The following is a 17,500-nucleotide window of genomic DNA, read 5'->3' on the forward strand; positions in this document are numbered from 1 at the left end:
ACACTTAGTACAGCGGCATAGCAAACCAATTGTGCATTTTGTGATGGAAGCACCAAACATGGAGGAATGATCAAACATTATATGGGGAACATTTTCAGGTATGGAACCACTTTTGTAGTAATCCCAAAGTGGCCGCCATATTGGATTTCAAAATGTCGGCTTAAAAATCTTTAATTACAGATAATTCTGGTTATATACCAGCTAGAGACTTGCCTGTACTTTTAACTGCTTCAGCTAATAAAGATTTTGACATTTGGTATCTTAATCCAGGACAACCAGGCAGTTAAGTTTGAACTTCTTACTTACTTTGGTGGCTGCTTTTCCGGTCCCATGCAGCAGGGGAACCCCCACTCTCTACAGGACCTCCACTGTCGTTTTACCTTGTCCGTTCAGAGTATTTAACGTTTCATATCGCGTTTTGTTCATTTACTGTTAAATCGTCTCTGTCAAAAGACTCATGAAATGAGAAAGTCTTCAGTTTCCTCTTGAAAGTTTTTATGTCTTCAATCATTCGAATGTTTCGTGGGAGTTTATACAGTCTCGGGGCCGCATATTTAAAGGCTCTGGAGCCTACAGTAGACATATATCTAAGTTTCAATAGTTTGAAGCCATCTGTAACTATTCTCGTGTCGACACGATTTGTTGGCCGCGCAATATGTTGCAATTCTCTTAAGTATTTTGGAATCTGCTAAAATTCTTCGACTAACGTTGAAGAAGAGCAAATAAAGAAATATTAATCATTCCAACTTCTATATGTAATATTCATCAACAAGTACTATTGCTCTCATTTGTTTAATTGATAACGACATTAAAACATATATCATTATCATTGTACATACATACATATACCAAGGTACTTCCCCCAATTTTGGGGCTAGCCGACATCAACAAATGAAACAAAAACAAAAAAGGGGACCTCTACTCTCTACGTTCCTCCCAGCCTAACAAGGGACTCAACCGAGTTCAGCTGGTACTGCTAGGGTGCCACAGCCCACCCTCCCCCGTTATCCACCACAGATGAAGCTTCATAATGCTGAATCCCCTACTGCTGCTACCTCCGCGGTCATCTAAGGCATCGGAGGAAACAGCAGGTTATCATTGTAATAAAGGAAAGTCTTTTTACGAGCTTTTCAACGATATTCAATTAAGCATTTGCTAACCTATTCATAAATTAAATTTCCTGTAAAGGTCGGTAGAGCTTTACTTTCTGGAGATTGAATTGATTAGCCCAAATACGATTGAAAAATACAAATTTAATTTCATGTAGGTAGTAGGTTGGCCAGGACACCAGTCGCCCGTTGAAATACTACCACCATAGAGTTATGGGGTCCTTTGACTGGCCAGACAGTACTACATTAGATCCTTCTCTCTGGTTACGATTCTTTCTCTTTGCCTACACATACGCCGAATAGTCTGTCCTATTCTTTACAGATTCTCCTCTGTCCTCATACACCTGACAACACTGAGATTACTAAACAATTCTTCTTCGCTCAAGGGGTTAACTACTGCATTGTAATTATTCCGTGGGTACTTTCCTCTTGGTAAGGGTAGAAGAGACTCTTTAGCTATGGTCAGCAGCTCTTCTAGGAGAAGGACACTCCAAAATCAAACCATTGTTCTCTAGTCTTGGGTAGTGCCATGGCTTCTGTACCCTGGTCTTCCACTGTCTTGGGTTAGAGTTCTCTTGCTTGAGGGTACACTCGAGCAAACTCTTCTGTCTTATTTCTCTACCTCTTCTTTTGTTAAAGTTTTTATAGTTTATATAGGAGATATTTATTTTGTCGTTGTTACTCTTCTTAAAATATTTTATTTTCTCTTTTTTTCTTTCCTCACAGGGCTATTTTCCCTGTTGGAGCCCCTGAGCCTATAGCATCCTGCTTTTCCAACTAAGGTAGTAGCTTAGCAAATAATAATAATAATAATAATAATAATAATATCCTACTAAATTCAGAAAGGAAAAAAACAAGTAGGAGAGGAGCTCCTACATGTTAAACTGATGAAATATCACGCAAAGGATTTAATCATCACAACTGGCATCCTTAAGTGATTTCATGTAGGCTAATCTCTGGCTCACATTTTCAGTGCTTCACACGTATTCAATGCAAAGTTTAATATCATGAAATCGCCGATTACACATTTAACAGTAACGTTATATGTATAAAATCTCTCGATTTCAGAGAAATATTACAAAGCGGTTTAAAAGTTCAAGCTCCAACGTCCATGTCCAGCCGACCGTTGATCATAGCAAATTACACCACGGCTATGGCATTGTTTGTTTTGCTTGTTTCTTCTTCTTCTTCTTCTTCTTCTGCACCATTTAGTAATGACTTGGGCAAATGGCTTTACTTCTTTCTTGGAGGCATTCTTCTTCTTCTTCTTCTTCTGCACCATTTAATAATGACGGGCAAATGGCTTTACTTCTTTCTTGGGGACATTTAAATATCATGATCATTTCGGTGAAATTTTGATTTAGAAATCTAAAGTGATCCGATGTAAACGTATAAGCCTTTGCCAATGTTACTCTCGATGCGTCTACGAATAGAAGCGATGTGAAATACCGGACTTCACCGTCACATTAGTAAATCGATAAGATTATTATTATTATTATTATTATTATTATTATTATTATTATTATTATTATTATTATTACGGTTCTAGGTTCCTCGTTGCTCTCTCCACAACACTATGAATCATCATCATTATTATTATTATTATTATTATTATTATTATTATTACTTGCTAAGCTACAACCCTAGTTGGAAAAGCAGGATGCTATAAGCCCAGGGGCTCCAACAGGGAAAATAGCCCAGTGAGGAAAGGAAAAAACGGAAAAATTAAATAATTTACGAAGAGTAACATGAAAATAAATATCGCCTATATAAACTATATAAACTTTAACAAAACAAAAGGAAAAGAAATTAAATATGATAGTGTGCCCGAGTGTACCCTCAAGCAAGAGAACTCTAACTCAAAAAAGTGGAAGACCATAGTACACAGGCTATGGCACTACCCAAGACTAGAGAGCAAGGGTTTGATTTTGGAGAAGAGCTGCTTACCATAGCTAAAGAGTCTATCTTCTACCCTACCCAAGAGGAAAGTAGCCACTGAACAATTACAGTGCAGTAGTTAACCCTTTGGGTGAAGAAGAATTGTGTAAAAATCTCATTATTTTCAGGTGTATGGGGACAGAGGAAAATCTGTAGAGAATAGTTCAGACTATTCGGTGTCTGTGTAGGCAAAGGGAAAGAACCGTAACCTGAGAGAAGGGTCCTATGTAGTACTGTCTGGCCAGTCAAAGGACCCCATAACTCTCTGGCGATAGTATCAAATGATCAGTGAATAAACAAATAGGCCCATAGTATTCACTCCCGAGTTTACATACATATATGTACACATATTTAGAATTCCGTGAGGATCAGTGAATAAACAAATGGGCCCATAGTATTCACTCCCGAGTTTACATACATATATGTACACATATTTAGAATTCCGTGAGGATCAGTGAATAAACAAATGGGCCCATAGTATTCACTCCCGAGTTTACATACATATATGTACACATATTTAGAATTCCGTGAGGATCAGTGAATAAACAAATAGGCCCATAGTATTCACTCCCGAGTTGACATACATCTATGTACACATATTTAGAATACCGTGAGGATCAGTGAATAAACAAATAGGCCCATGGTATTCACTCCTTTTACATACATATTTGTACACATATTTAGAATTCCGTGAGGATCAGTGAATAAACAAATAGGCCTATAGTATTCACTCCCGAGTTTAAAAACATATATGTTCACATATTTAGAATTCCGTGAGGATCAGTGAATAAACAAATAGGCCTATAGTATTCACTCCCGAGTTGACATACATCTATGTACACATATTTAGAATTCCGTGAGGATCAGTGAATAAACAAATAGGCCCATAGTATTCACTCCCGTGTTTACAAACATATATGTACACATATTTAGAATTCCGTGAGGATCAGTGAATAAACAAATAGGCCTATAGTATTCACTCCCGAGTTTAATAACATATATGTTCACATATTTAGAATTCCGTGAGGATCAGTGAATAAACAAATAGGCCTATAGTATTCACTCCCGAGTTGACATACATCTATGTACACATATTTAGAATTCCGTGAGGATCAGTGAATAAACAAATAGGCCCATAGTATTCACTCCAGAGTTGACATACATCTATATACACATATTTAGAATTCCGTGAGGATCAGTGAATAAACAAATAGGCCTATAGTATTCACTCCCGAGTTGACATACATCTATGTACACATATTTAGAATTCCGTGAGGATCAGTGATTATACAAATAGGCCTATAGGATTCACTCCCGAGTTTACATACATATATGTACACATATTTAGAATTCCGTGAGGATCAGTGAATAAACAAAAGGGAAAAAGTACACCACTGACGGAGAGAAAGGGCGGAGATGTTAGACTCCTCACTGGCTCCTGTGAGTTAAAGGGAAAAGACAGACGCCAGGCGTAGCATCTTTTAGACCGGAAATTGCAACTTTATTTGCGTAGTTTCATTACTGAGTCAGGCGTATTAAACGAATGGTAACTTCAATGATCTTTTGTAGCTTTTGTGCTAAATGGCTAAATGTCTGACGGTGTGATGGATACGAGAAGGAAACAAAATTTCATGCGTCTACGTCTGACACGGTTGTTGACGACTCGTTTAAAGGATAGAGAGAGAGAGAGAGAGAGAGAGAGAGAGAGAGAGAGAGAGAGAGAGAGAGAGAGAGAGAGAGAATGCTGATCAATGTATCCTCAATGTTTGAGTCGCTTTTATGAATGAGATAAGAGAGCTAGGTAGAAGGAAACAAAATTTCATGCGTCTACGTCTGGCACGGTTTAAAAGGATAGAAAAGAGAGAGAGAGAGAGAGAGAGAGAGAGAGAGAGAGAGAGAGAGAGAGAATGCTGATCAATGTATCCTTAATGTTTGAGTCGTTTTTATGAATGAGAGAAGATAACTAGATAGAAAAAAAAATTATTATCAGAGTCAGACTGGAAGTGTAGCTTTCCTTTATAGTGCAATTTAGTTTTGGAATAGCTTTTGTTATAACACAATTATTTCTAATATTTGGCAACTAGTGAATTGCCAGCTAGTCTATTGCTGAATACTCTCAAGAATGAATCACGTTACAAAACTTCATTTTTCCTTAAAACTTTCATAAAAGATAAGTTTTTTTTTTTCGTTGTAGTTCAACCAGAATCTTATTTTTTTACTGGAGATTTTTATTATAACAAAATCGGGTTATATCTCTGTAACGGTTGTATCTGCAAAAGCATGCATTACATAAATCTAAATGTGTTCAAAATTGAATTTGGTTCAAGTTAAAGTATGATTAATTCCTTTTCGAAATATGCAATAAAATAGTCCTAAAATATCACTGAGAACATGAGATTTTTTTGTGTGTTTTTCGGTTTTTCACAGAATAAAGTTTCCCATGTTTTTATATGAAAAACCTCACTGGTTGAAATTTGTATTTTAGTATAAACTAGAACCAATTTTCATAAAAATACAACAACAGCCTTACTATCATGACTTGACTTATGTTTTCTATAGTCAATTTCTTTTAGCGATGCAGATTTGCACCGACTCGCAGCGGTGCCCTTTAAGCTCGGAAAAGTTTCCTGATCGCTGATTGGTTGGACGAGATAATTCTAACCAATCAGCGATCAGGAAACTTTTCCGAGCTAAAAGGGCACCGCTGCGAGTCGGTGCAAATCTGCATCGATAAAAGAAATGGACTTTAGATATTTCTTTTAAGAATACCTATTCAGTATAAGAGAAAAATGGTAGCATGGCCTATTCTTATTCTCCTCTGTCCTCATACACTTGACAACACTGAGATTACCAAACAATTCTTAACCCAAGGGGTTAACTACTGCACTGTAATTGCTCAGTGGCCACTTTCCTCTTGGGTAGGGTAGAAGGGGCTCTTTAGGTATGGTAAGCAGCTCTTCTATTCTCTAGTCTTGGGTAGTGCCTCTGTACCATGGTCTTCCACTGCCTTGGGTTAGAGTTCTCTTGCTTGAGGGTAAACTCGGGCACACTATTCTATCTAATTTCTCTTCCTCTTGTTTTGTTAAAGTTTTTATAGTTTATTTAGGAAATATTTGTTTTAATGTTACTGTTCCTGAAATATTTTATTTTTTCTTGTTTCCTTTCCTCACTGGGCTATTTTACGTGCTGGAGCCCCTGGGCTTATAGCATCCTGCTTTTCCAACTATGGATGTAGCTTGGCAAGTAATAATAATAATAATAATAATAATAATAATAATAATAATGTATTACGTAAGATAAACTCTCCAATCTTGAGATAGCGATCGGCAGAGAGAGAGAGAGAGAGAGAGAGAGAGAGAGAGAGAGAGAGAGAGAGAGAGATATGGATAGCCTAGATGAAATGTTCTGATAAAGAGATGATTTTACATCGAAAGTTTTAGAGTTCGTTTTTATAATAAACATCCGATATAGTCTTCTTGTTTGAAGGAAAACTGGGAGATGGATCACGAATTATTTCATGATGTTTTAGCGTGCTATATTGTATGTGATGTGTATTGTTAAAATATGCTTATCATGAATACAAAGTATGTATATGTGAGTCATCGAACGAGTCACGTATATATATATATATATATATATATATATATATATATATATATATATATATATATATATATATATATTCTTACGAAGCTGGTCTTCATAAGAGCAGAATATTTTATTCACATATTATATTTATGTATTTAAGAGATGTATCAACAGCTCGTAATGTGAGTTCCACTAGTGTAGGAATAAGTAACGTGTGTAAATCACATGAGAGTTTCGTCATTCATTTAGTTACATTTTCATTCAGTTCCGTACATGTAAATTTACATCATTTTAAAGAAATAAATTTTCATTTCACGTAGTTTAGTTACAAAGTCTTATGTAAACTTGTTAAAAGGTATGCTGTATGACACGCTACGGATTGCATCATGTTTCTACGTGGTTGGAAGAGGCATGAAAATTCTAGACTAAGGTTTATTCTTTTTTTAATGTTACGAGAGGAGGTAGGCGGAGTTAGCCGAGAGAGAGTTGCCTCACAGGCAGTGTTAGTACCCTTTCTTCAAACTACTAAGCTGGCAACCTTACGCCGCTAGAGCCATGCCTCCACTCTGCGAGAATTATTTACTAGAAATTTCTAGAGTGAATCAATTTAATATATAAGGACCTATCAATGCATAGGAGACAGAGAGATCTAGCCTAACCCTCAGAAGAGACATCGTCCGACAGTCCTCTCCAGCATTTTTCAAGCCATCAAATAATTCCTCTCAAACGTGAATAGTTTTTTCCTCGCAGAACGTGAATGGCGATTTCTTTCCAACATATTCCGTGTATAGTGTTGAATCAAACATTGGTGATATTATTCAGCGATTAATTTCAAAGTGGAGTGTTTATGTAAGTACATTTTATATAATAAAATTTCTTTGTAACTGGCCTTGTGTAATTAGGTCCAACAGAGAAGTGTATTTACATTTCCTTAACCGATCGGTAACCTTGTGTGAGCTAAAGGACGTAAGTGTAACGGTTATGTATATGTTAATGTAAATTTGATTTATTTTCTGTAGTGGTAAAGTGTGAAAATATTTCATTAATTGTGAAAATTAAATATTTTTATAAATTAACTTCTAGTGAAACAAGTTATTGTATAATTTTTTTTAAGTGTTTTTCTTTTTGTCTTAGTCTAAGGTTCAGTTCAGGTCTAATATTTCGAGTGATTTAATTTTGGTGTTAATTTTGGATTGATGACTTTTTATAAAATATTTTCATTTTCGTAAAGTGTGTATTATTTCCATCACCAATACTTTTCTCAGTGCTTTCCTCGTGTCCCCTGACTAAGAACCGAAGTAAGAGGTCGATGCAAAAATAGTTCCTGTTAAGAGTAAAGTAATGACCCAGTTTTGTTTTGAGTGTAAAGTAAAGAGATCTTTCAGATAGTCAGTGTTCATATATACTATCGTCTGGGAGTTGCGTACTATTCTCAGATCTCGGAGTTTTTCTATTGTGTATCAAATTATGTAATATAGGCGGGTGAGTTTTGGGGCTCGGGGATTTACGTAATTCACTAGTCGTAATAATATATATAAGTGTATATACATACATACATACATATATATATATATATATATATATATATATATATATATATATATATATATATATATATATATATACATATATATACACATATATATATATATATATATATATATATATATATATATATATATATATATATATATATATATATATATATATATATATCATCATCCATAACTAGTCCACTGCTGGACAAAGGCCTCAGACATTGCTTTCTACTTGCATCTCTTTGTGATCTTTCTATGAAAGTCTAAACACGCAAATTTTCTTAGTTCGTTAATCCACCGTCTTCTCATTCCACTGCTTTTTTGGGGGACCCATTCTATCATTCTTATTGTCCATCTATTGTCTGTAATTCTCATTATATATCCTGCCCATGTCTATTTCTCTTTCTTACATGTTGTTATAATATCCTCTACTTTAGTTTGCTCTCGTATCCATGTTGATCTTTTTCCCATCATCATCGTTTCAATATCCCTTTGAATTGTAACTAGCTTATGTTCTAAGGCTTTAGTAAGGCTCTTAGTTTCTGATGCATAAGTTAATATTGATAGTACCATCTGATTTGATACTTTTCTTTTCAGAGAAAGTGGCATTATACTTTTCATAATCTCATTTTTCTTACCAAAGGCTCTTCATGCTATGTTTATCTTTCATTTAATTTTGACATCAAGTTCTGAGGGAACACTTACTGTCTGTCCTATGTAAGTATATTCATTAACCCTTTTACCCCCAGGCTCTTTGGAAATTTCCATCCCTTAACCCCCAAGGGGTTATTTTTTCCCCAGCACATTTTGCAGCATATTTTTTTTTTTTAAATTGCTCTAACAGCCTTAGTTTTTGTCATAGAGAGGTCAGGTTGGTCTCATTCTCTTGGAAAATATGAAAAAAAAAAGATTTATAGCATTTTTTTGCAAGGACGTACCGGTACGTCCATGGGGGTAAAGGGATGAGTTTTGTGAAACGTACCAGTACGTCCTTTGGGGGTAAAAAGGTTAACAATCTCTGGAGGTTCTGCCATAACCCTTATTTGTTGTCTCTACATTTTCATTGAACATAATCTTAGTTTTACTCATATCTATTTTCAGTCCTACATTTCTGGTTTCTCTATTCTAATCTTTTACCACCTTTTCCAATTCCTCCTGTCATATGGAAATCTTAAGTTGTTAAGGAATTCCCCGTTAATGTTAATTCCTAAATTTTCCCAATCTGAATTCGTAGAAACTTCTATGCATGCTGTAAATAATATAAGAGAGATGAGATCTTCTTGTCTAACACCTTTTTGAATTCGAATTTTCTCCCTATCTTTTTGTAATTTTAGGATTGCTGTATTTCCCGTATAGATATCTTTAATTGTTCTAGGATAAGATCCATCTATTCCACGTCTTTGAAGGGCTTTCATTACTGCTAAAGTTTTGGCATAATCAAAAGCTTTCTCATAGTCTATAAATGGCCGGACTAGTGGTTTGTCATACTCCATTGAATTTTAACTGGTTAATTACATAGATATGGTCAGTTATAGACAACTCACTTCGAAAGACTGCATACATTCTTGGTTGAATAAAGTCTAGTTGTAAGTCTATTCAGCACAATTTGATCTTTGTGAAGATTTTATACATTACCGAGAGTAAACTTAACTGTGTGTATATATATATATATATATATATATATATATATATATATATATATATATATATATATATATATACTTAAACCTATATATATATATATATATATATATATATATATATATATATATATATATACATATTTAAACATATATATATATATATATATATATATATATATATATATATATATATATGTATAATATATATATATATATATATATATATATATATATATATATATATATATATATATATTTCAATGTAAAAGTATTAATTTAAAAGCTCTAGATAGGGACGACTGGCGAAATCTATGGAGGCCCTTTGCGTCAATAGGCGTAGGAGGAGATGATGATGACGATGATGATGATGATTATACTATATATATATATATATATATATATATATATATATATATATATATATATATATATATATATATATATATATAAGGTGATATAACTGTATAAACCTAATGGGTTTATTTAAGATACAACATATATCATTCAATGGCAACTCCATTGTAGTCAGGACTCGCGAATGTTGGAGATGCGTTGAATTTGAACGTCTGCTTAAACTAAGCGTTTACTTCCTTTCTTTTGCAATGGATAAATCTTTCGAAATCGCTTTAGTGTTTCTTATGTTTAAGAGAAGACATCCGTAGTTTAAATGATTTAATCCATTGGCTACAAATTGGGAGATTTAAAATATTTGCTTAAAATTCCTGTAAAGAAGATTCGAGAAAATAAGATTATTTGCATTGTTGAAATTGATTGCTCTTGAAATTGAAGTTTCAATCGATGGAAAAATGCTGGAACAGAAAAATTTGTGGATAAGTAAATTTATAATTAAATATTATTTGTTCAAACTAATTTTGATAATGAATGAAGGGGACAACAGACCTAAATATTTTTTTTTTTCAAATAAAAGACAAGATCTTTACGAAAGAGAGAAGCAAAAAATACTAGAATAGAATAATTTGTCGAAAAGTAAATTTGTAATTAAATATCTATTTTTTTTTAAATCATTTTTGATAACGAATGAAAAGGACAACAGACCTAAATATTTTTTCAAACGAAAGACAAGACATCATCACATCTAGATCAGTTTTTTTTTACGAAAAACAGAAGCAACAAAGCTATTTCTTTTTTTTTTTTTAACTAAAAGAATTAACAAAAGACCTAAATTTTCTATTTTCTAACGAAGGACAGACTGAACACACTTATACCTTTTTCTTTCCTAATGAAAGACAGGAAAACCAGGCCTTTATATTTAGTAAATAAATAAACAGTTTAATAAAATTGAATGAATAACATCTAAATGACTATCCTGCCCAAATCATCTCCCGATTACGTCATTTTAATTAGTTTTCAAGGGACCTTTAGATGCAGCAGTTTAGTCAGATTGAACGCCTATGCAATTCTATAAGCAATGATTTAACAGTGGATTCAATTTGCTTTGCACATAGTATTAAAAACCATTATTCTCTAGTCTTGAGTAGTGCCATAGCCTCTGTACCATGGTCTTCCACTGTCTTGGGTTAGAGTTCTCTTGCTTGAGGGTACACTCGGGCACACTATTCTATCTAATTGCTCTTCCTCTTGTTTTGTTAACGTTTTTATAGTTTATATAGGAAATATTCATTTTAATGTTATTGTTCTTAAGATGTTTTATTATTCCTCGTTTCCTTTCCTCACTGGGTTATTTTTCCTGTTGGTGCCCCTGGGCTTATAGCATCTTGCTTTTCCAACTAAGGTTGTAGCTTAGCAAGTAGTAGTAGTAATAATAATAATAATAAGAATAATAATAATAATAATAATATAGTCCTTTCATCAGAAAGATTTGAACAAGAGAAAGGAGCTGTGGAGAGAAAGTGAACAATATCATGATCATAATGTTGCACAAGTTCACATTATCGGAACCTTTAGCTAAGATGTCGGTAAACTACGAATGTAACATGTGTAGTTTTCCTCTATCGTCACGTGGTGTGTCAGTTCCCGAACGTTCCTTTGGAAAACGTCTCCCCCGATCAAACAGACTCATAGCTGGCCGAATTGGCCGGATACGCGACCCCGACTCGAGTGTCCTGAAGTATTTTCCCCGCTGGTGCCCAACCATATATAAGAAGATTCCTCGTTCACTGTGGCACGCATTGTGACTTGTGATCAGCCACAGCTCAGAGAGGCTTAAAACTATTTCGAAAATCCAGTGTCATAGGCCTTGAGTCTTTCTGTTCTCAAGTGTTGGCAATATTGTTTCTGGAAATAAACTTAATCTTGGTTGAGTCTCTATTCTCAAGTGTTAGCAATACTGTGGAAATAAACTTACTCTTGGTAAGAAAAAGTGCAGATCTTGAAAAGAAGGAAACTGAAAACTATATAATCAAGAATTGTTGCGAATAAATAAAATATAAAATATTCCCAAAGAAACAAAAGGAACAACAGAGAAATCACTAGCATACCGCAATATTGAAACTCTCCAACGAACGACATTGGCAATTTAAAAACGTTTCTCTGCCTCTACACAGCCCCACGTTTTTCCCATCTCGCCGCCCCAGTTTGCCATTCACTCGCCATGATGTCTCCCCGGAACGTACCTGTGTTCCAGGCAGCGCTTTCCAAACCTGGATCCATTGCCTGTACTTCCAGAATTGCCCTCTTCATGGCACTCCTGATTGGGTAAGAGCGAGAAAACATTGATGGTATTCAATACACTTAACAATACATGTATTTATGTATTTGTATTATAGTATGAAAGGAAAAATAATAAGACTTGATTGGAGTTAGGACTTACGTCCATTAGAGACATCAACAGACTTATGACTGTATGTGTTTTCTTATTGATGAGTCTCTTGATGTCCCTAATAGATTAAATTACTAACTCCAGTCAAGTCTTTTAATTTCTCCTTTCGTACTATATATATATATATATATATATATATATATATATATATATATATATATATATATATATATATATATATATTCAAATAAGCCATATATATTTTTTTGATACATTAATGTCTGGATTCTCTTAACGACCTCGGGATCAGAGCCCCAGGCGAAATCACACAAAGACAAGAGCTTTGCTCCGGCCGGGAATCGAACCCTGGTCGGCAAGCTTGTATAAACAGTGACTAAGCTACTTGGCCAAGAAGAAAGATAAAAGTCAATGACAATTCTTCTGTACTTATACCTGTCGAATTCAGGTATTTTGTACTTAGAATTGAAATCAACCCATCTTTATCATCGTAGCTAATTGGTAGTTTGTTACTTGGCGTTCAATTAATGATAAATTTTGCACATTTTTACCTGTTTTTCATATTCAAATAAGCCATATATATTTTTGATACATTAATGTCTGGATTCTCTTAACGACCTCGGGATCAGAGCCCCAGGCGAAATCACACAAAGACAAGAGCTTGGCTCCGGCCGGGAATCGAACCCTGGTCGGCAAGCTTGTATAGACAGTGACTAAGCCACTTGGCTTATTTGAATATGAAAAACACGTAAAAATGTGCAAAATTTATCATATATATATACATATATATATGTGTATATATGTATATATATATATTTTACACAATATATAAATGTATATATATATATATATATATATATATATATATATATATATATATATATATATATATATATATATAGTTTATATAATATATATATACTATATATATATATATATATATATATATATATATATATATATATATATATATATATATATATATATACTTTATAAAATATATGTATATATATATATATATATATATATATATATATATACAATATATATATATATATATATATATATATATATATATATATATATATATATATATATATATATATATATATATATATATATATATATATATATATATATATACTTTACGCAATATATATATGTATATATATTATATATATACATATATATATGTATATATATATATATATATATATATATATATATATATATATATATATATATATATATATATATATATATATATATATATATATATATATATTAGTCTTGCCATATTACAAAATTAGAAAAGAACTTAAAAAAGGAATTTCAATTGAGTATGAAGAAAAGCAAATGAAAATAGTGTGGGAAATTATTAATAGATAAATAAGGAATCATTTGGAAAATGAATCATCAATGCAAAACAAAACAGAAATTAAACAAACGATATTTTCATTTGGAGAATGTGAATGGAAATGAAAAGACGAAATTTAAGGTGAACGAATATTGAACTCAAATCTTTAATTAAAGAACTTGCCTTTAAAGTTCTCTTAAATGTGCCAAGTGTATTTTTACAGAAATTATACAGAAACTGCATCCAACTGGCTAAAAAAAGGACAGCTAATAACAGTTTTAAGGTGGTATATATATATATATATATATATATATATATATATATATATATATATATATATATATATATATATATATATATATAAATAGGAAAAGATGCAGACAAAGAAGATATATATATATATATATATATATATATATATATATATATATATATATATATATATATATATATATATATATATATATATAATAAATATGTGTGTGTATACGTGCGTGCGTGTTTGTGTGTATGCGTGTGTGTGTGTGTGTTTGTTTTCCATTATGTCTTAAAAGGCTCAGAATTAATCACAATTATATATGCTGAAATGAGAACGTGAATAAAAGTCGAAAGGATTTTAATTGCAACATAAACAAACGCTATTGGATTTCCAAAACCAAAAGATTGAATGAAAATTCGTCAAAATGTTTCATCTTTTTCAATCCATTGCAGAATCTTGGCCCCAACTGCAGGAAGTCCTATCGATGTTGAAATGTTAAATGTAAGTATCATTATTTCTAGCACTTCTTTGTAACGGCTCTCTTTTTCTATAATCATGATCATCCTTCTGAAACTATATTATTGTGGAATAAATTGCTCTAAACATATTTGAAAATATCACTAAAATAAAATACTGTGATGTAATTATGTAATGTTTATAAAACCTTAATTGTAATGAAAATTATCTTAATTATCGATCTTTCAGATTCAGCCTAACGAAGGCGTCACTCCCACGACCCTTCTTCCACTGAGCCACAGCAGGAACAGACGTAAGTAGAAAACAAACGATTTTAACTTCATCCGTTTTCTTCTCTTGTCACTATTTTGATATTTTAATAAAGAATTAGAATTCAAAGTCTCTAATTATAGGCTATATTATTATTATTTAGTGGGTCATTCTGTAATTTAAGCAAGCTAAACTAAGACTTCTATTCCTCTGGAATTTCAGGGTCAACAGCTGAAGGCAGTTCCTCCTCTTTAAGGAGCCGATATGTATCCACGCATGGTTTTGAACTCCGGCTGAGCAGTGGTTTGAACTACTTCGTACGTATAGAAAACGGATCCATAGTCCTTGGGTTAGGCCAGCACGGAAATAACGCTCGTGAGTATATATTTGGCACATTACAAATATCTCTCCTTTACGTCAATATATCCGTTTTTTTAAACGGTAAATTTTAACAGTACAATAAAGGAAAGAATTCTATAGTGATAGAAACAGTGTTATTAATACCTTTTTTTTAATTCGATCTTTTCTTCCCGAACAGGGTGTATGAAAAATCACATTCCAAGTGGCTTCTCTGGCCAGTGGAGACTTCGTCGTGATCGAGTCGAACCAAGGGGGCCACTTTCTGAGTGTACAGGCTGACGGCACAGTTGCAATCCAGGTAAACAACCTCTTTCTCCATTTAAACACCTTTAGGGAAATTAACTATTAAAACTAACCACAAAACCAAGTCTTGATTGTGTGCTTGACTTTACTTAATCAGGCCCTATTTAATGAATAACTTCACTGAACACAAAAAGAGTATAATATCTTCCCCTCACTGAGAGTCTTACAGGAAACCGCCAGTGATCATTTCTGTGAAAAGCTAAACTCCACCGTTTATCTCTTTTCCTGACAGACTGACGAGACCAGTGATGTGACGTCAGCCTCGACGACAGACAACAGGTTTTTCAGGATTTTTAAACAGAATGAGGGAGATAGATACTACGTCATGCAGAACGTGCGCTCAGGTAGGCACAATTTAGTAACACATACATACATACATACATACATATATATATATATATATATATATATATATATATATATATATATATATATATATATATATATATATATATATATATATATATATATATATATATATATATATATATATATCTGTGTGTATGTGTGTGTGCGTATGGGAGTGACTCATGAATAAATCTACCTTTTTTCACATAATATGTAAAATGTATAGATTAGTTTAGTTAAATGCAGGCTTACAATGACCACAACATTATTTTCTAATTACAGGACGTTACCTGCATGTGAACAATGGTAGTTTGTCTACAGTCAGCGAGGATGAGATGAACGAACAAAGTTCGGCTGTGCAGTTTGAAATCTTTGACTGTGACGTCACTTCCGGTTGATGACGTTGATGTTGCCGCTGGAACTGTCTTTCAAGTTGAGAGAGAGAGAGAGAGAGAGAGAGAGAGAGAGAGAGAGAGAGAGAGAGAGAGAGAGAGGATTATATTAAGAATGAGAAAATAAATGCAAAGAAATGTTTGACACTCGTAGTGCAGTGTGTGTGTGTGTGTGTGTGTGTGTGTAGAATCTCTCTCTCAGTTTTGGGAAGAGCTGGTGTATATAACACTTGATATATGTGATTTCCGTGTTAATTTATTGACTCATTTATTTAACTAATTTATTTTATTTATTCAATGGTTATTCCATAAGGTCGTCACTTGGTGTCCTGGAATTCCAGATGACGAAGGATTTTGTGCAATTGATTGTTTCCTAAGTGAAAATATCTGTGATAAAGCTTTAGTTTATCTTAACTGATAATAAAAGAACATTTTATTATGGGTGATTTATCTACTCCTATGTGGTGGCAATAAGTTCTAGTCTCTCTCTCTCTCTCTCTCTCTCTCTCTCTCTCTCTCTAAGCTACAACTAATGAACAGTTAGAATAAAATATTTAAAAAATAGATGTAATATTACAATAGATCTTTCTTATGTCATCACCATCATCTCCTCGTAGGCCTATTGACGCAAAGGGCCTCGGTTAGATTTCGCCAGTTTTTTCTATCTTGAGTTTTTAATTCAATAACTCTCCATTCATCATCTACTTCATGCTTTATAGTCCTCAGCCATGTAGGCCTGGGCCTTCCAAATCTTCTAGTGCCTTGTGGAGCACAGTTGAAAATTTAGTGAACTAATCTCTCATGGGGAGTGTGAAGAGCATGCCCAAACCATCTACATCTACCCCTCACCATGATCTCATCCAATTATGGCGCTTGAGTAATCTCTCTTATAGTTTCATTTCTAATCCTGCTCTGCCATTTAATTCCTAATAATCTTCTGAAGGTGTTATTATGAAAGCTACAAAATCTGTTTGATATTTATTTCATTGTCATACCACGACTCATGTCCACACAGTAACACCGATCTCACTAAACTTTTATTTAGCCTGATTTTTAAATGTAGTTTCAGGCGATTTGATTTCAACATTTTAATTAATCTAGCTATTGTGTGGTTTGCATTTTTCAATCTTTCATTAAACTCAAATTCTAAAGATCTTGTATTAGAGATCATAGTTCCTAAA

The 17,500-nt window shown here is 33.1% G+C and overlaps 1 protein-coding gene across 1 annotated transcript; it reads left to right on the forward strand.

Annotated features, from left to right (window-relative positions):
* The first annotated feature begins 11,708 nt into the window (after positions 1 to 11,708).
* Positions 11,709 to 16,325, forward strand: LOC137615277 (uncharacterized). The gene is made up of 8 exons (XM_068345010.1): positions 11,709 to 11,766; positions 12,342 to 12,492; positions 14,643 to 14,691; positions 14,896 to 14,959; positions 15,139 to 15,301; positions 15,472 to 15,574; positions 15,812 to 15,923; positions 16,210 to 16,325. The coding sequence occupies exons 1-8, from the start codon at positions 11,709 to 11,711 to the stop codon at positions 16,323 to 16,325; spliced, it is 816 nt and encodes a 271-aa protein (XP_068201111.1).
* The last annotated feature ends 1,175 nt before the right edge of the window (positions 16,326 to 17,500 follow it).

Source organism: Palaemon carinicauda, chromosome 2 (assembly GCF_036898095.1).
Source record: "Palaemon carinicauda isolate YSFRI2023 chromosome 2, ASM3689809v2, whole genome shotgun sequence".
In the NCBI taxonomy this organism is placed as follows: domain Eukaryota; kingdom Metazoa; phylum Arthropoda; class Malacostraca; order Decapoda; family Palaemonidae; genus Palaemon; species Palaemon carinicauda.

What these genes read in the sequence shown, in the direction of transcription:
- LOC137615277 (XM_068345010.1), top strand. Translation starts at nt 11,709, where the DNA reads ATGTTGCACAAGTTCACATTATCGGAACCTTTAGCTAAGATGTCGGTA. An exon ending in GATGTCGGTAAACTACGAAT is followed by an intron (nt 11,767 to 12,341) that starts GTAACATGTGTA and finishes GCCTCTACACAG; the next exon opens with CCCCACGTTTTTCCCATCTC. An exon ending in TTCATGGCACTCCTGATTGG is followed by an intron (nt 12,493 to 14,642) that starts GTAAGAGCGAGA and finishes AATCCATTGCAG; the next exon opens with AATCTTGGCCCCAACTGCAG.